General features: G+C 32.3%; 1 protein-coding gene across 2 annotated transcripts; it reads left to right on the top strand.

Annotated features, from left to right (window-relative positions):
* The first annotated feature begins 10570 nt into the window (after nucleotides 1–10570).
* On the top strand, nucleotides 10571–20338 carry LOC110998629 (proclotting enzyme-like). Of its 2 annotated transcripts, none has more exons than XM_022267358.2 (7): nucleotides 10571–10885; nucleotides 17499–17552; nucleotides 17667–18656; nucleotides 18912–19104; nucleotides 19327–19487; nucleotides 19647–19903; nucleotides 20094–20338. In XM_022267358.2, exons 1-7 carry the CDS (start codon nucleotides 10822–10824, stop codon nucleotides 20247–20249), a joined length of 1875 nt encoding a protein of 624 aa, XP_022123050.2. In that variant the 5' UTR covers nucleotides 10571–10821; the 3' UTR covers nucleotides 20250–20338. The 2 variants fall into 2 exon arrangements, with proteins under 2 accessions (XP_022123050.2, XP_022123051.2); XM_022267359.2 differs by having other exon boundaries at nucleotides 10827–10885; nucleotides 17499–17556.
* Nucleotides 20339–21432: the final 1094 nt, after the last annotated feature.

Below are 21432 nucleotides of genomic sequence, written 5' to 3'. Positions count from 1 at the left end.
AAAACTACCCACCTGAGTCGTGATTTTGATGTTTACAAAGGTCATGTAGTTGGAAACATTAAGTTCGATATGTGCCCTGTTTTCGAAAGGTCAACTAATAACTCTAAAATATCCTTTTTGGCTATCATTTGTGTATTCGTATACTGCAATATCATCCGTTAGGGTTTCTAAAATTGTATAATGAATACGTTGCTAATTTTACCATAATTAATATGTTTATTTATGGTTGGTTTATATCGTAGTAGTTGACATAAACTTATTGCATTTAATAATTAGAATATAAATAACACTTCTATTGTATGCCTTACATTTGTCCTCAATGTTCCTGCGGAGACGCTAGCCAATCATAGTAACGGATGACAGACGATGATACTTTTGACTTTGTACAAGAACATCCGGTGGTTTTTACAATAAATACAAGTTTGTTATAATTCAGGTCATTTCAAAACAGATGATTTGTATAATTATTATCTTAAATTATTACTACTTAAAATAGATACAATGATATGTATATTTAATGTGATTTTTTAAATAATAGTTCTATTGACAAGACCCACGATCGGCAGTAAAAAGATTCGGCGGGAATTCTTTGTTTTGGGAGCGATTAGTGGTGGTCATAAAAATAGTTAATTACAACCAGTGTGTAAATATAAAGTAATTCTATTGTTTCCTTCTTTAAAAACGTTATCCTGATTCCTGCATTACTGGTTGGGAGAGGTCTAACACATCTAACAATACTAAATATTTAAAAAAAACTCAGTTTTTCGTTTCATTATTAGCAGTATACCAGATGTGAATAATCGTATTTATTGGTTTAAAAAATATCAGTGGCTCTACAACCTTTTTAGGTCTTGGCTTCAGATTTCTGAATCTGTTTCATGATCATTTTTAAATCTAATAGGCAAGTAGGTGATCAGTCTCCAGTGCCTGACACACGTCGTCGACTTTTTGGGTCTAATGCCGAGATCTATAGAGCGCGCTTTGACTTAGCTCAAACTTTACTAACGAAAAACTTAGCTTAGTGTACACTTAGCATAAACTATGATTTGGTATTTATAGACATTTTAACGGTAAGATTAAGCTAAGCACAAGCTAAGACAGAAAATGACAAAATACAAAGTGATGTTTCATTTCACGGAATACCTTCTTTATTATTCTTTAAAAAAGTATAACAATAACAAATATTTAAACGTCTAAAACGGTACACATTTATTGATATCTATTTATTTTATTATTGCAATAACTAGAATTTTACAAGTTTACCTTTAGAAAAATTATTTAAAAGTTAAATGACATAATTACAGAGATGACAATAATTTTTTGTTATGTAGAACGGATCGCATTGTTATGACAACTTGTATTTACAATTAAAAATTTTCAATCGCTTTTTCTCTTTTGCTGTTTCTGTTTGTGTGAGCTGTTACAAATGTTTAATTATACTTTAAAACAACGACTGGCTTTGACTTGGACCTGGACCTAGCTTTATCGAAAGTGACATAATGGAGAATATAGAGAGAGAGTTCTATCTTTAATAGAAAACATTGAAAGGGTAGGAACTGCAGCCGATATAAATCCCCGAATACCAAAAGTATATGTTCGGAACGAACACAACCAAAATGAAGCTAGGACTACGGTCAAAATTGAAAAATACCAGTAATATAAATATTGCTTATGCAGTACTGCATAATATAGGTATAGAGAGATGGGATGCTTATGACGATGGCAATCTTGCTGATCAGACACCAGAAGTTGAAGAACACAAAAACAATGAAATATATCCTACCGGTCTAGCATTCCGGCAATCCGTGATTGCCCAATTTAACTACGTTTTTGGTAATAAAGAAAATCAAACAAAACTTATTGTATTTTAACCATTTATTTTCCGATTCTTTTTTTAACTGTAAAGCTTCTAATGATAATTTATTTTTTTGTTGAAGAATCTATTTCTAACTGATTTTTTAATTTTAAATGTTCCATTTCTATCTCATATTTTCTTTTGTTGTTGTCCAACTCTTGCCACAGCAATTTTTTTTAAGGTCCTCAAATGAAGGTTTATTTTTTCTGCTTGCTGATTGACTTTTAGTGGTGACTTCAACACTGGTTTCCGTCAACCCAGCTTCTTCAGTCTAGTTGTGGCTTGTTCCCGGCTGATTTACATATTTAAATGTGGCATCTATAGTGGACGCTCTTGCCCTCTTTGGTCTCCAGCTCTGACTATTATAGTCATGATCAGTACCAGCTAAAAAAGTAAACAGTCTTATAAGTAAACATTTAGGAATGTCTTTTATTGGCTAAGATGCCGCGGGCTTATACCTAATTAGTGAATGAAGTGTATGAAGATCTTTGTATTTATCTTACAGCATATTGATATTTATAGATAGTGTAGATACTTACAGTATGTGACACGGTAGAGAAGATTAAATATCTAAGATATTAATATTTTTAGGCAAACGAAAATAACAGATTTGAAGCGAGAGTTGAAGTTAGTTTGAATTTTGTTGTCAACATAATATGTCACTGCTATAGGGCAGATACGACAAAATAAAAAGTCAAGTAAAAGATATGATGGCAAAGTAAATTTTGGGCCATTATTTTTGTTAGGCTTATAGTCAAAGTTTTTGGTAAGTCGTCGATTTCGTGGACTTGAGATCAAGCTAAGCCAACACTCCCAGAGATTCGTAGTTTGCTCTATAAATACCAAATATGACTTAACTCGATAGTTTAGTCTGAGCAAAGTGTAAGTGCGCTCTATAGATCTCGGCATAAGACATGTCGGTTTCCTCACGATGTTATCCTTCACCGTTCGAACAAATGTTAAATGCACACATAGAAAGAAAGTCCATTGGTGCACAGCCGGGGATCGAACCTACGACCTCAGGGATGAGAATCGCACGCTGAAGCCACTAAGCTAAAACTTAATCAATTATTGGTTTAGATACGTAATCTATTTTTAAAAAAAGATCTTTAATATAAACGTGAACATTCCATTTAGATAGAACTCTACGTTTTAAAACCGAACACATTTGTTCATATTTAATTAGAAAGTAAGTGTTTGCAACAAAATAAAGAAGTCATTGAGTAATAAATGCTATTAATCATAACTCCATCTGTTATTGCAAAGTTTTTAGTGGGATTTTTACAAATTTAAATTTTTTACTTCACTGTTAACTTAAACCATCTTTTCTGTTAGAGTTGCTGGTTCTGGTTTAAGTTTCAAAACAACTAAATAATGGTTTATTACATTAAATTCACAGATATAATAACTCCCATCACTTTGAATAAAAATTAGTATCTGAGATATTTATCATACAGCGTTGTCTTGAATTTTTAATCTTGAACCTTCTTACCACCCTATGTGAAGGCACTACGTTTTTGACGTACGGGATGCCGATTTTAGCGCTAAGACTCAACTCTGAATTAAGCTTTATCGTCCTTGTTTTTAGTATGGTTCTCCATGAAACTTCTATTGAGTCAAAAACAGAATTCTGTACCAATTAAATCCCACATTAATTTTGGTAGCGCGTGCTACGCTACGAGAAAAGCGTAGCAATATGGCATATGCATATATATGTACAACATATGATTTTAAATAGGTATACTTAATAAAGAATGTATGCTCAAAATTTAAAGCTAGAACCATTCGTCTTAAGTGCCTACTTCGAAATATGAACCAAATGCATCGCACTGAAAAAATAATCTGGATTTATAAAAATAAGTGCATACTAATAGCAATTATTTATGTATATATTTCATAAAACATCCCTATTAATCTATTTTAGCAAGCTCTCTACACTAGTTGTGCCCCGTGACCTCGTACATGAATTGACATAGCCTTCGCAAAACCTTGCTCAAGTCTTAGCTAACGCGGCCTAGAATGTTATGAATATTTTTGTAGCCTCAAATGAGACGAGTCATTTGTCCTATTCTTTATTATGAAGTATACTAACGTTTTCCCCAATTATACAACGTGCTACAGTAAAATAACGTTGCCACGTCGGAAAAATATTACAGCCTAACTGTTATAAGCAATACTATTTGAAAGTTGCTTATTTGTCTTTTCTTTTTTTAGAATGTGACCTCACTCGATACTCGTTAGTGATACCGCCTCGCATGGGCACTCTCAATACCAGAGAACTCACCAAGGCATAGCTTACTTACGTCCTGTATTTAAGGACTCTAAGCCGAATTCGTTTAGAAATACTGAGTGAGCTGGATCCACACGAAAAACTGTCTCAAATATCGCTCAATTGTGAAAGGACGGTGGTCCAGGTGTGTTCTGCCTTTACGTCCGATGATGAAACTCAGCAGAAGGTATTCTGAACCGCTTCTCTTAACACTCACCATGGTAAATGCGGTAGAATGTGCAGAGATACCCCACACCAAATGAGCTAGCCGCACAGAAAGTGACTGATCGTCTGGAACTTTTAAAATAATTGTTTAAAAAACTATTTGATAGGCTCTGCCTCCAGCTCCAGCAAACATAATTACTATTAAATAAGAAAGAAACCGCGACAAGTTATTCAACTACTTTGCTTAGAAATAACTGCCCTGGCAATACGAAGGGACAAAGTACTTTAGATATAAAATGTTTAGTCTAGACGCTAGACGCCTCTGTCAAAACAATGAATTTGATTATTTGTTATTTTGAGTGCTTTACCATAAACATATCTGTAGATTGATCTATTAATATTTTTTATATTATATAACAGTATAAACTGCGTGTCTGAAGTATTAATTCTTTATATAACTGTTTAAAAAGATCTCCATTAACGAGGGTCACGATTAAAAAAAAAACATTTTGTGGTTCGCCTGTGTATTTTACATCGTTTAATGTTACACACAAAGTTACTTATCAAATATATAATTTATTGGTCTCCATAACAATTCGCTTATTACTTAAACGGCTAAAGTAAAATTATTTTGTAAATTATTTATTTTCTAAGAATTTTCTTTTAATTTATTCTACTAAAAACGACTAACTTTTACGGTTTATAAAAAAGAATTAAGTAAAGTAGAAAACCAGTTCAAATAGGAGAAATTAAAAATATTTTTGTTCTAAAATTAGTTAAATTACAGGTATTATATATTATTATATTACTTGTAAATAATATTAATGCCATTTATGACATACGGTTTTATTACACATAAGAACCACTGGCACTCTATATTTGATTGTATTAGATATATCATCATTATCATCATATTTAAGAACCGGGCTCTTTTCTGAGGATTAATCGCCACTCACTCGGTTTTGCGTCAGTGTCTTGAACTCCTGTTATGTTACGACCTCAGTTTTTCTTTAATCTGATCTATGTAAGCCAATCTTGGTCTTCCTCGTACTCTCCCGCCTTCTACCTTTCCCTAGTCATAAAGAAATTCCCGAAGAATCCGTAAGAATCATCTTCCCTCTCCGGTTTTCAATGGTACTCAGCAGATTACGTTTTTCTCCGACTATACCAAGGACCTCTTCGTTGGTTTTCTATACGGTATTAGATATAAGTTAGAGAAAAAATTAATTTAAATAGCCAACCAATAGGCACTTCGCAAGTGATATCTTCAAGCACTCTACAAACTCTCTTTGTGTCACTTATTAAAGGCTTTACTCGTTGAAATATTTTATTCCATATTTAAATTTATTATTAAAATATTATATTGGTAATACATTTCCGGAGTATTTTATTAAAAATGTCTTAAATTATATAGAATCAAGATTGTTTATTATAAGATATGATTTGGTTTTTAAGGCGTGTGTTTTATGCTTGATTGCTTGTTAATAAAATATTTACTAGATATTTCTTATTAAAATAATAGACTTTAATTACTAATAACTATGTATGAATAGTATCTGACTGATTACGTATTCAAAATTAATCAATCTGATCCTTTAATGTGTGTGAATATCTTTCTATTTTATTTTATTTTATTTATTATCTATTATATTATCTACACCCGAAATCTAACATATAGCTATCTAAAAAACAGTGAACCCAAAATTAGTTTTAAGATTTAGTAGTGGTACAGTAACAAACAAACAAACCTTTTTTATCCTAATAAAATAAATAAAAATAAATGCTATTAAAAAATAAAAATAAATGCTATAAAAAACACCTGACTGCTAAAATATAAGAATTCTAGTTCCTCCAATCACATAGATTTAATTACAAATCAAATCCAAATATCTATATTCATATAGGTAAACATGTACACTTATGAACGTCAAGAAAAACAAATTAAATTAAATCGAAATTTACATTTACAACCAGTTCGCAAGTCAACAAGTACCATAATGCAAAGAATAATTTGTAATGGAAACTATATAAAAATTCTGCATAAGTTTGTTAACAGTACTAGCATAGCCTATGCGGTCTTAACCCTGTCCTAACCCTAACCCTTATCTGTGCAAATAAATTTTCTTTTTCCGCGATATCTAAGGCGAAGACCACGGATTAAAGCACGACTAGTTAAAAATTATGGTTACAGTACCGCATGGGTACGCTACAAACGAGGGCACACGCTTGTGACAAGTTTGACACAAGTCGAAGCTTCCTGAAATTGCCTTTTCTTGCCACAAGCTACTAACTTTCACAATATAGCAGTGTTTTTTTTTTAATTTTTAAAAAAATATTCTCGCGTTAGGTTCATTTTGACGTGTAAAAAGAGTTTTAGATTTGCCGCCAATTCACAAAAACAAATGTACTTTTCTTTTTGGCTCTAAAATGGTTTGTGCATTAGAATGCAATATACTACTTTAGGTTACCAAAGAGTTCTAAAATTGATATTCATATAATGTTTTCATGAGCGATGATTCTAACTGGCCAGTTCTAAACATTTTCAGTGTTACCCATCGTACATAGTTGCTATAACAATATTAGCCCCAAAAGCTTAGTCTTTTTGAGGTGATTTCCATAAAGAAGGCTCTGTTGATTAAATTAATTTTTATTTCTTCTTCGACGCTTTCAATAAAGACGTCTATAACGTGATTACCAAAAGGAAACTGCTGTATCTATGACATTCAAGAGATATTAGACGCACAGATTATTAAAAAAATATTGCGTTTTAGATAAAAATCGCGAAACGTTCTAATTTTAAACCACCATCAGAAGCCATAAGCGCCCCAGTTTCAATCGCTAGAGACATCGCGGTTTTAATGTAACTTGATAGAAATGTAATGCACTTCCTTGTAAGTTATTTTTAAGTGCAATCTTGCCCTTCTTACTAATTAAAAAAACATTTATGATGAGCTATCGACACAATACAGTAACATGCCATAGTCATTGAAAAGTTATTTAATAAGAATCTATATGTGCCTAAGAAAATTTCTCCTGTACAATTTATAGAGCAAAAGTTACTTAAAATGTGATTGTTCACTTTATTCTACTCACAAAGAGACAGAGGCTTTTTCCGAGTGCACTTTAATGAAAAGATTGCAATTAATTTGATTAACATTATTTTTATATAAATATATGTACTAGTTTTAAAAAAAGTATAAAGATGTATGTGTTGAAATTCTCAAATTGGTCACACAATCTGTCTAACAAATCCTCGATATTCATTACAATAATATTATAATACTTAAGTAAAAATAAATTAACTGATGAATTAAACAAAAATAATAATAAACAAAGCATAATACTTTCTATGAAAAAAAGAGTTCAACTTAATTTTTTTAATTATAAAATTTAAATCGCATTCCAATTTCAAACACAGACAATTGTAACTGAAAGTAAAAGATTTTATTTATCTTATTGCAACTTTGTCCCTGAAATGTAGGCCTATAAAGCTTGTATGCCCTCTCATTTCATACGGAGGGTAACTTAATTATAATCCCTCTTACAGTGAGTGCTGCTTTGATGTATTCTGCACTACGGCGTAATTGACTTATTTAACTAGTGCTTTTTACTTTATATTTTACGAAACATTTTTGTAAAATATAAGCATAATGCTTTCTACTAAGTATGTTTTAGATTGAAAGTCTAATAAAACTAAACGACATAATTTCGGGGGTGGTACTATAACTACAAAATTGTTGTCTGTTGTCTTGTTCTGCGTCGGTACTCTGTAACTTGCAATGGTGAATCTTCACATCCTCTTCGTATATATATTTATAGTTCTTTTGACATCCGTAGTGTTGATGACTTTGGGATCGCTATCACGCACTACAACCCGACTCATATTACATAGTTCCGGCCCTGTTATGTTAGTAAATAATAAGAGATTTATTACGTTAGTAATACTAAGTAATTATCTAACACATTTATTTGAGTGTTAATGAAAAATATTTAATATAAGCCCATGACAAGAATTACAACAAGTGCGAGTTCTTTTCTGAGTTTCTAGTATCTATGCAAAATATCATACTCAAGGATCCAGTCGTTTAGGTGTTTACCAGACTGAGACTGAGACTTATGCTTTAAGCTAAATACCCTATAAATTGCATGACATCACAGTAGCATCAGTATTTTATAATTCTTGATATTTTCACCTCCAAGTCGTGAGATTTGAATAAAAATTCCTGCACAAAATATTTTCAATATTCTGCAACTGACCCAAATTCCACATAATATAAGGCTCTATACAGGAAGTTATAAGATTCGTTCGTGAGCCTTTCGTCCTCTCCTTTGTGAGAATCTATATTGAAGTACTGCCGGCATTTTTATTATATGGCCCATTGTTGTCAATTGGGTCATTTATATATCATAATATTATATTAACTAAACATGCTAAATGTATATGTTATAGCGTTCCCGCATGCGGTCCTAGGTTTGACCGAAGGTTTCATGCAAAATTTTCGTCTTTGCAAAATTTTTTGCTCAAACCTGGTTTCTAACTATTCAATTGGCTTCGCCTAGGGTCCTAGAAGGGAATTATAGATTTGCTTAAATTTCGACTACTACTTGTGACGTGTTTACACAACGAGCTATATCTAAAGGTGGCGACTGAAATCGAATTTTAGCTTGATGTGAATATTTGCATGAATATTGGTTCGGTGAGAGCATGCTCGCAACAATGCTCACAACACCTGAATACACGCGATTCGCCTGTGCTCTATCCCATTCACAGTTGCAGTCAAAATGGCGGACGTAGAAGTGGCCTCTGACTTGTAATGTAACATTTATTTATTATTATTTTATTTAACAATTCGCTAAAAATCCGACAGCCGAGTGGAGCGCATTTGGGCGCTCGTATCGAGCTGCTCGACTCGATGTACTGACCTGCCGAATATTCCACTTGTAACGTGCTCACATCGAGCGAATATTCAATGTCAGTCGCCATCTTAAAATAAATAATTGCAAAAGATTCTAAATTCTTCTTCGAATACATTTTTGGAGTGCCCATGGGTACGCACACTGAAGACTTGTGAGAACTATTTCTTTAAAACGTTTTAAGAATAAATATGCTCTAGAAGATCCCTTAGTCGTATCGATTCAGATATACCTCGACGGCCAGGTGATGGAGGTGAACAGCGAGGGTTTTGTCACTAACAATACATTTAAATTAGTGATTATTTCTGTACTATATTCAAGCACATCTATTTAATATTGATAACTATGCATGTGTCACATAAGCTTTTTATTATTTAAAAATTTTGTAAAACTGCGATTACATATAAAATATTAAAATAAAGTCACTTAACTCTCCGTTTAAGATATAAAGATTGGTTTTTCCGTGTTTTCAGCTGCTGCATATTTCGTAAATCAGTTAGCTAGCTTCTTTATAATAAATAAGAAATTAGAAATGTATGCCGTCATCGGCCGGACCTTATACAAGAGTTTTGTAACAATTCCACAAATGGAGCGTATACGTTGCGAAGTCGGGTTTTACGGACAATAATAACTCCATTTATGATTAATAATATGACTTTTCCTTTGGCTTCCAAGGTGTTATTGCGACATCTTTAAGAAAGTTATAGATTTTGAAGGTTCAAAAGAAATTTTGATTTTTTACCAGCTATGTCCATCCAAAATACGATATATAAATTTTAAAATTTATTTATGACTGTAATACAAAATACGATATATAAATTACAAAATTTATTTATGACTGAATAATTACTAAAGTAAAAATTGAAGATACCTTTTAAGATAGCTATAATAATTAGTACAAAACTTATTGTGGTTATAAATAAATTGTATCTTAGATGCAGGTTGCCAACAAAGACCTATATTTTTTACAAACGTTATTCAGGTCGGTTATAAAATAAATTTTGATGATGAAAATCACTTAGCTGCCAATTTCGAGATACGACTTTAGGACACTCAGAGTTAGGAACAACATAGTGCTGCCGAATATGCCTCTCTTATCGAGTGCTGTTGACAGAGAAATAGATTGATTTGCCGTTCGAATTAGGACATTAACAATATAATTGAACCATTTAATTAATAATGTATTATTTTCTGTCTATAAGTTCCATTATATTTTGAGTGAATATTAAAATTCTTAGAATGATATTTAGGCCAGTCAAGAGGTCAATGCCGATACACAAGCAACAATGACGCATCACCGACCCTTTGTTAATATATTTGGCAAGATCAAAGTAATCCCCTCTGTCTTCTCTTTGAAAGTAAAAGCACAACGCAAGCCGCGCGCGCCGCATAACGCGCCATGAAAGTAAGCGCGAAACACGTTTTTTTCAAATTCAAAAAAACGTTCCATCTGACGTTTTGACTTCCCGCTCATCCCACTTCATTTTGACGTTCCTTTTTTCTTTTTTTTTTCTTTGGTGCGTTGAACTTCAACGAGTGCAGAGCCCCCGGTTTCATAAGTGATTATACGATGTTGTTGTAGTGAAAGTGTTGTGACGTAAACATTAGATCAGACGTTATGGCGGACTTTATGCGTATAGGGAAGTGCAGTACCGTAGATATAGTTTTTCTAGTTGTATTTGGTAAGTAACTATGAATTAAATATGATAATAATTTACATTCCAGCTCATTCTTAAAGATGTAGTGTGTAATCTGTCTTATACATTTTATCTATTTAACCCACCTAATTTTACAGTCCTACCACTTCAAATTTCAATAAAATTTTTTTACTAAAAATAAGGTAACGCAAAACTAACAGCAAAGTATAATATACATATTTAGTGTAATGGACCCTTATAAAATAAGATAACAATCATTGAAAATCTTTATTACGTTACAAAGTACAAATACCGTTTTACCTATACAATGTTTTTTATAACCTTTATATCTGTATAACAATTCAAACAGCGTAGAACCCCTGAAATTGTTGGAACAGTAAATTGCACTAATTAAATATTACAAAAAATTCACCATATTCATTTTCATTCAAAATTCATTTCACACTGTCCAGAATGTAATGATTATTTATTGCAATGGCATTGCAAAAATAAAATTGTCTCAAAAAGACTGATCGATGAGAGATTTGTATGCGCCTTAAACCAAGGAAACTTTCTAGTGACTCAAATACAGATCCTCATGTTACGCTAAATACTGAACAACGGCTGTTAACCCATTAATTGTATGTAAAACTTTCCTCTGTTACGAAATCGGTTTACGCATTTGACCATTTCTGTAATTAAACAGTGAAAGTGACACAAACTATAGCCAAATAAAAACAAAACGCTAGTTCTAGAGAAAGCCTTTGTTTTTTGCTAATGAAACTGATAAATTACGGTTTTTAGGCGGTTTAAATTTCTAATGCTCTAAAATCAGATCTTTCTTTGATTAAAAATAATCGTAAGCATTTACCTACATTCATGGCAGACTACGCATTTCCTATGTATGTATATCTTTTGCAAACGATAGTAAAAAGTTCGGTTAATGGGGAATAGGGTATGGAACTAGTCAGTATATTACATGTTAAATATAATTGCATCAATAAACTATTATGTCACATGTGGACGCATCACGACATGCGCATGAGTCACTGACCGGATTAATAATGTTTTGTTTATTACTTCATAGTTTTATTGATTGGCTACAGATTAATACAATCAGTTGGTCACTTTTAATTATTTAATACAATAAAATCTACACTTCTCACTTTTCCATACTTCTACCATTAAGTATTTACGTATAAATCTTCGTACGTAAATTGCAATATAATTATAGGTACACCTCAAAGTTTCTCTTAGATCACTACAATAAAAATATCTTTACTGCTTACTTGGACACTAATTCTTGTATATTTTATTAACTTCGTAATAGGTTAGTAAGGTCTTCCTTTATGTATTAACATCACAAACATATCACGAGTCCATTTGTTGTAACACACACTTGTCATAGATGCATGTGTGTTTTTATGTATGTGTTTCGTTAGACCTTTATAAAACAAAATAAATCTCGTAGCCACTGATAAAAATTGTTCTGTGTCAGTGATTTACTGAGATGCATTCGAATGAATTATTCAATATTTGCTAATTATTACGTAAAAGTGAATGTATTTTAAGAGGTACTAATTAATCACTTGAATAGCTTCTTACTTTATTGATTAATGAAATGTTTAATATAATCTATAACCATTTTCTTTTCTCCCTAGAAGAAGTAATAATTTATATTAAATATAAATATTTTGTTAAATTTATATTTTTAGGATTTGATAATGTCATCTAATATGTAACTACTATTTTAAATTGTTACTTTAAATTATGTAAGCCAATGTCGTTAATTATGTAGTATATAGTACCACAGTACCAGCATAGTATTGATGGACCATTTTCTTGCAAATACATTATTATTATCAAAAAATTACACAATACCAAGAAATTAATCAGCCCTCATTGCATTGCATGAGTATTTGTGCTCATTAATAAATTCTTAAAACTGAACATGTGTGATCGAGATATTTGGGCCGAGTACGATGACCCTTAACAAAGGAATTGTTGAACCTTCGAGCCGGTTTTACGGGTACTGGTATTTTTTGGGATTTCAATTTATAATGACACCAAACGGTATACGTTTAATACCAATAATCACGGGCTTTTACTCCTCGTCGCCGTTAATTAATGACTTACTAAATGAGACGATTCAGCTTTAAGATAATAAAATAATTATTTTTTTTATTTTTTTATTTATTAAAAAAATAATTGACCGCGGTTCGTTTGAATCTAAATTTTTTTTCAGAAAATCATTGCTCTACACCAGTGTTCAGTGCCTGCTGAAGCCAGCTTAGCAGTAAAGCTAACTTATATTGGTTTTTTATTATATTACATAAAATATTATTATTTTATATATATCATAATTATAGCATTTAACAGGAGTATAGCGAATTTTAGACTAAAAAATATCGTACAATCTGCGTAAGAGGAGTTTTCTAAGAAGTGTATGTGACGCTCAAAAACAGCAGCCATCCCAGCCCATGGACACCCATTTAAGTGGGGTATTGGCCGGCCTTTAAATTATCCCACGACAACGATAATAGGGGAACCCTGCTCGATGGTAGAAAAGGTAGTTTAGACGAAGTATATATTTGTTTGTTACACCTTAATGCAACAGTAATGTTAACATACTAATATTATAATATATTATAAATATTTGTTTTTAGTATACTTGTAATAAAAACAATTAATGTTTTTCAGCGTTAGAAATATTTGTTAGGTATATATTTAAGAATAAGCAGGACAAGACTGGAACGGGTCGCTAGAACTCTATAAATCTATCCTTATTTTGTTTTTATATTAAGATTCCTTTACACCACGATATTACAAATAAAAATATAGTTTTAAACGAAAATTTGTTCTTTACATAGTTTAACCTTACAGTTCTTACATCTTGCAGCGGCTGAACCGGATCCAATCTCTCGAATGTCGAAACATCCGCGTGCATTGTCTGCTGTTACATAATTTCACGTAATATTACAATTGAATTATTACTTGGCAAGCTTAATGTGATATTATAGCTAGGTATTTTTTCTTTCTTTTGGCTCTAACACGGTTTGTGCCAGTGTCAAATATGGAATTATGGCTAGACAAATACGGTTTATTAGATGTGAACGTCACTCTTCTACAATATCTATTGCAAACAAAACAAGAAAGAGTAGTAAAGATATATCAATTCGGCAGATGGCGGGTGGTCTTGTCACTACGTGAACTTTCAAGCACATAGCAGTAATAAATAAATTAATGTATATATATGTATTTACATAATTTTAAACTAACTTAACAAATTTAGAACATAACGGGCATATAAGTGATCTTCCTCAAAAAATAGTGAGAACGTCATATCTGTTAATATTTGTTAAAAAAATATTGTTATATTAAATAAATATAATATATGTATATATACATACTTATCATAAATAAAATGGTAAACCATCATGAAATAAGATTTTTTTTTTAAACATTCTTATTGAGCCTAAAAATCTAAATTTATTATTATATCTCTTATAATTTAATAAGTACATATTATAAATCGAAATCAAATAAAAGCACTATTACAGTTATATTCATTTGTTAAGCAAACCTCCTAAACATGGCTGATCGTTGTGTATTTAAAACAGATATTAAGTAATTTATTTATTTATATTTTTGTATTAATTAAATTCAAATATCATTTTTCTAAGCGATATGGGGCGTCCACCTCAAGAATTTTTTTTTATATTTTACAACAACATATACAACCCTTAATTTTCACCCCTCTACCATTAACCATTTTTTATTTATTAACCCCACTAACCCCGTTTTTTATTTGATAGTTAAGATAGTGTCACTAGTGATGTTGGTGTGTACTAACAGCCAAACGAGGCATTAAGGAGAAACGAAGTTCGCGCGGGTAATAGTAATAATATAAAATAAAATGCTGTAAATTTCGCTTATCTAATAACACTTAGCCAGATAGTAGATTAGTTGAGCGCGTGACATCACACACTTTCACTAGATGCCGGTCAATGAGTCAACGGGTTAAGGCCGTTTAGAAAAGAGCGTTTTACATGCGTTTAAATTTCATGACTATTTAAATATTTATCGGAAACGAAATTAATATGTAGCAATAAATAGGTCTTTAACCTATTTATATATATGTATTCTGGCCGAGTTCGTAAGAGTTGCTCATTTTATTATTTTTAATCAGGTAGGTATTATTGTGTAGTTCTATCGCATAAATCTAAATAAATATATTAATGGTGGGCTGATTCAGTAATTTTAAAATATTTGCTCTAAGATACTCTAGTGGGTATTGGCAATTTTTTTTATTAAAAATGATATTATAGATTTTGGGCTGAAGACAGCAATTTAATAACAATATTGTCATTAAATTAGGAGCTTTACTATCCAAACTAATATTACCCTCGACTCTCATTTCGAATAACATTGTTAAGGTTTTTTTTCATGATACAGATGGTAACCATAGTAGCAAATATCGTGTTAAAGCAAAAAATCCGTCGATAATTTTACGTATATTTTTTTACTTTTGATTTCTAGGGCAAGTCCTATTTAATTTACACAAATAAACATGCGGGCTAGTATCGTCTATTTGCATAATGTTCGCATTCTATTCACAATTTTTAACCATTAAAAATATATATAAATTTAAGACAAATAATCTTACTGGTAAGCGTTAAGAAGTATTTATGGAATAAATTGTTCTGGTTAATTCTTTTAAATGAAGTTACGTGATTATATTAGTCTTACAACTACTTGTAATGTGTTACGTTTAAAGTAGGTGAAACGCAGTTTGCATACAAATATTTCTTGTTAGACGTATTTCCCCAAGGTCTACTTATGAAATACTTAACCAAGCATCTATATTGATGTAATAGTACACTAATACTAAGGGCTTTTGACTAGTGTCGGAATTGAACGTGCATATGAATGTAGATGCAATAAAAATCTACATATTTTACCCTTTTCCATGTTTATATCCGTAAGGATATTGAAGGGACAATATTATTATTTATGCATATTTATTCAAAACAAATATTATTATTTTTTCACATTATATACGAATGAAGCAAGGTTTTTAGAAGTGCAAATGCCGATTATTAACTAATTATTGACATCAGAATTAGTTGTACCTTAAGTTGAAATTTTTATATTCTATGTTATTCAATTTAGTTCTTATTGCTTTAACATACGTCAAAATGTATAAAATCTGTAGAGATAACATATGTAACACTTCGATAAGATTGTTCTCACGTGACAAACATTGCACTTTTTTGTAATTGCTGCACATTTACCAATACTTTCGTTAACGAGAATTAACCTACACATCTTTAAAGATTGAAGATATTCTTTTGACAACAAGTGTCAGTATATTGTCAAGAAAAACTTAGACAAGTTACGCAAGAATAGCTAAATAATAGACACTTTCTCGTCCTCTCAACCGTTAAACGGAACGCATAATCATTCCTTTATATTTAAATAATATACTAATTCCACAAGTAGAACGAATAAAATTTTGTATTTGATTGACAAGGTCCCATTTGGGACTTAGCCACGTAAATAGGTTTTAATCTAATATGTAGTAGGTGTTTGAATAATAATAAACTCTTAAAAATGTGACATACAATTTTTTACCGTTTTTTTTAACACGTATATAATAATGAGTATATTTTTGTTAGTACTTTAACATAAACTAACCTTAAAATATAAAAGCTAAAATATATTATTAAAAGGAATATTTAATGTTCAAAAAAGGCAAAGTTCCGAACATACTAGCAGCGCTCCCCATTTGACAAGCTAGACTAATTCTTTTGTCCGAAGTAGCTGCCATGTCCTTCATGTCTTCCACCACGGCTGGTCCCCGCGGAAGATCTAGACCATCACCCTCTAACAAGAATAAAAAACAAAAGGAATGAAAACAAGTTATACATAGCAACACTAAATACCAGAACCTTACGAACGCCAGAATCTTTATTAGAACTTGAACAAGCATTAAAGGAACTAAAATGGGATTGTCAGAGGAGGCCTTTGCCAAGAGGCACACTGAACTAAAGCAGTTCAGGATAAGAGGCTTTTATATTTTATATAGCTGCCAGCTATCTTTTACATTTTGTAATTAAGATTGGACTTGCCTACTTTGACTTGGTTAACTGAATTTGTAATTTACAGACAAAAAAACTGCCACTTTATTATATTACCTTTACAGTTTGATAGTTCCTGTTGTCATATTTATTCATATGGAAATTGAAGCTATTTGAAACTTACGCATTAATATGTATGATTTATTCTCTTTAAGACAATGCAATCATCTTATCAAGGATCTAAGTTGTGAAATTAAATAATGTGAAAGCCTTTTCGTGTGTAGCAAACACTGTGCATGACAAAACCACACCTCTCACGTCTGGGAAAATGTCTATTTACCTAATGACTTGTTTTTATCTTCTGTCACGTTCACCAATCTCATTTAGAATTTAGTTCATAATATTCGGTCTTTTAACAATTACATTGTTTTGTTATTTTCACAGATTTCTATCTAACTTGTAAATGATTCATGCTGTTCAATATGCTGTTAATTAAATAAATATGTATAATATATATATATATATATATATATTTGAAAAAACCTAATATTATATTAATTTATTTTTCCATTTTACAGCTATACCCTTCCTGGCGCTGAGAACAAAATGCCAACAAACTGTTCTCCACCCGGGTAGGTACGCATCATTCGTATATCTTCGAAAACATATTTTATATAATATATATCCAAACGCACATTAGTGACTTCTTTATATAATTTTGTATATAATCGTAATTTAATTTTCAGTCTCCTTCAGACGGACTATGGATGAAACGAGCCTACAGCACCGATATCCGCATTGGAACGAATATTCCATGCCTCGCAAGAGATCACCAGAAGGAAGTAATTTCTTCCAGAACAATCCATATAGTCAAGCTTATTACAATAGACAATTTATATCCCCACAACAACCTCAATATTACGACAGCAGATCACCAATAGATTTGGTTCCAGCGGGTTCTATACAGAACCCAAACGATGGAAGACTTCTATCCGATACAGCTTTTACAAAAATCTCTGAAACTCTCGGAGCAATCAATACAGTTGGTCATTATCTAGTAGATATGGTAAACGACAATGATAGGAGAGACGGAGACCCAAATCTGCAACAACTACCTCAAGCTTTGTACACAATTAGTAAAAATGTATTGGGGAGAAATGTTACTGATAAAATAGCGCCTATTGTAAAGAAAGCACTGCCCAAAGTACTGCCAGACGCACCCATTACTAAAATAGCTACTTCTAACTTCAATGAAAATGATTCTAAGTCATGCACCACACCTGAAGGAGAAGATGGCGTATGTGAGGATTTGAGCAACTGTCCACAATTATTACTAAATCTTATAAATCTTAGAGAATCATTGTGTTTTAAAGAGCTTTTCGTTCCTGGAGTATGCTGTCCAAGGGATGCAGTAGTGCCGTCGACTTCAGCAGTAGAAAAGCCAGTTGTGGCAACAACCAGCAAGCCAACTTACTTAGTACCAGTGACCACTCAGAGAACCACTACAACACACAGATCCACAACTCAACGTCCTGTAACGACAACGACCAAGAAAGTTACAACAAGCAAACCATCAGCTGTATTAGTTCTAACTACAAAACGGCCGAAACCGATAACAACGTCAAAGCCAGTGACAAAACCAACGGTGACGTCATCACGCCCTCCGTCGACTACGTCTTTTTACACAGTTACACCACCCATAATCGCAAATTATTCCAATATTGTGGATGCTAACGGTATGTTATTCTTTGTGTGTTCCGAAAAAAACGTATATTTTGTAACTTTAATTAACTTGCATTTATTTTTAGGCGTTTAAACCCGCCTTTACATACATATTTGTTGAAATCGTTGGAATTAGTTATTCTGCATAAATAATGAGGAAACTCTGATTTCTTAATTGTTCTCTTTCTCTTCTCTTCTAATCTTATTAAATAAACTTGTTCGATTACGTAATGAACACAGGAATCTATACTTTTGATGAAATATTTCAGAATGCGGCCAGCGAGAAGATGAAGGAGGTCGCATTGTAGGAGGTACAGAATCAAAGCCCGGTGCCTGGCCTTGGATGGCGGCAATATACTTGCATGGAAACAAGAGAAGAGAGTTCTGGTGTGGAGGTACCTTGGTTGGAAAACGGCATGTGCTTACAGCTGCACATTGTACTAGAGACTCTAAGCAAAGACCGTGAGTAATATTTCATAAAATGAATTTTAATTCTGGAGAAATTAATCTTAAGTCCGTGACGTCTAACAAGACTTGTTATTCCTTCGATTCCTGGTGACTCCCGTATCTTGAATTTTACGCCTATAACCTCCCCACCTTGTTCTCTGTACCTTATTAGAAAACGTACTTATGTACTATATAGCAAGTCATTCTTCAAATAATGGCTGATGTTATTGATTGCAGCTTCCCACCTCGGCAATTCACAGTGCGCCTCGGAGACGTGGATTTGTCACGTGAGGACGAGCCGTCCCGCCCTGTCACGTTGCGCGTTACCGCTGTCCGCGCCCATGAACAATTCTCTAGAGTTGGATTTTATAATGATATCGCTATATTGGTGCTAGCAGGTAAAACTAACCTCTTCAAATCTCTTATTTTCGAGTCTCTTATCTTAAACAATTTAAGCTTCGCAACATGAAAACAACAACTTTTTATTAAAATCCACTTTTACGATTTAACTTTTCAATTACCTAACAAAAAAATTACGATATAATAATCACTTTCAGAAAACGTTCAAAAGTCAAAATACGTTATCCCAATATGTCTTCCTCATGGAGAACTATCAAGACAACAATTTGATGGTGCTGTTGCCACGGTGGTGGGGTGGGGAACCACTCGTTATGGTGGTGGAGAGAGTTCCAAGCAGCTGGAAGCCAAATTACCTGTTTGGAGGAATGAGGAGTGTGATAGGGCATATTTTCAACCTATTACTGACACGTTTCTTTGCGCTGGTTATGCCAGAGGTGGTGTTGACGCTTGCCAGGTAAAAAAAACATCTATGTTATCATATTATAGCATCATTTAATTTAAAAAAAACGTTTAAGATCCCACTCTCCTTAGTCAAACCGGGAAGCAGTATTGAACCCTTAATTTTTTCCATTTTTATTAAACATTACGCTATTCCATAAAATGTATTAAACTAAACATTATTTTTATCAATTTTAATTTTTCAGGGTGACTCTGGCGGGCCGTTAATGTTGCAAGCTAATGGTCGGTGGACACAAATTGGTGTGGTTTCGTTTGGAAACAAGTGTGGAGAGCCCGGTTATCCGGGTGTCTACACACGTGTTACGCATTATCTCACTTGGCTACAGCAAAATATAACATAACTTATATAGTTTTGACCATTATTAACTTATTGTACTATAGGTATAAAATGTGTAATGTGTATTGTAACGGAAGCTAAATGTGAATATGAGTTTAATAGATATATAAAATAGTGCCGTATACAACATTTCCATTAATATTATTAAATTATTTATTTCACGTATTTTTATATTAAGGATACTGCTGTAAAATGCTTATTTATTATTTAAGTATGGCTGATAAATTTTCCGCCGTTGTTATTCAAAAATAATGTTCTATTCATTGATAATATAATTAATATATTACGTTTATAACTCATACCTAATAACAGGATTCCGTGTTTCTGTACTAAAAAGAAATAATAAATAATGTGATATTACATGAGAGTTTTTTCTTACTGAAGCTAATTTCATCATAAAACGTCGGGACGCAATTCAATTACCTTGTAATTTCATCCGTATTAGGTACCTCGACACCTGACGAGACAGTCACAATTTTTTTTGTATAAAAACGGTCAAATGATAAAGCATGGGCTAATGTTTTACAATTTCAGATAGGCTAAGTAGGTCACGCCTGTTGTCTGTCGAAAAGTGTCATAGGGTGTTCATTAGCGTCGACTAGCATTTTAGTCTGTACTACCCTGACTCACCTGATCATTTGATCCTGGTCTTGTCCTCTTTTGTCCTGACCCTAACGCTTATTTTAATAGTAATACTAATTCTAATGCTTTATCCTTATCCTAAATCTTAACTTAACAAAATTCTGAAAATGATGCATATTTTATTAATTTAGAGAATAAAAATCAATTGGCTGTGAAAATAATTGAATCTAGTTTTTCACCTTGGAACAACAACTAATGACAATAACATGAAACGATTAGTACTCTCAAAAAGTTAATAAATACACTCGAGTAACTATTTGTGATGGAGTCATTTAACCCGATAAACACCTATGTCCTTTATTAAAGCTTGCGCCCCTTCCTATGTACCCCGCATCACTTTGCCGAGCTATTCGCTCACTACTCCAAATGCAACTCCGATGTGTTTGCTTCATGCTGCATGCTGCATTCATTCTTTGCGCCCAAGTAGTAGTAGTAGTAGTCTCGCTCGCTCTTTCTCTCTCCCACTTCCTCATTACTCTTTATCAACAAAGAAATATATAAAAAGGTTCTTCTTTATCAACAATACTTTTCAAGGAAAAGTTTTC

This window comes from Pieris rapae, chromosome 14 (assembly GCF_905147795.1).
Source record: "Pieris rapae chromosome 14, ilPieRapa1.1, whole genome shotgun sequence".
NCBI lineage: Eukaryota > Metazoa > Arthropoda > Insecta > Lepidoptera > Pieridae > Pieris > Pieris rapae.
This window is presented reverse-complemented; position numbering and strand designations above follow the sequence as displayed.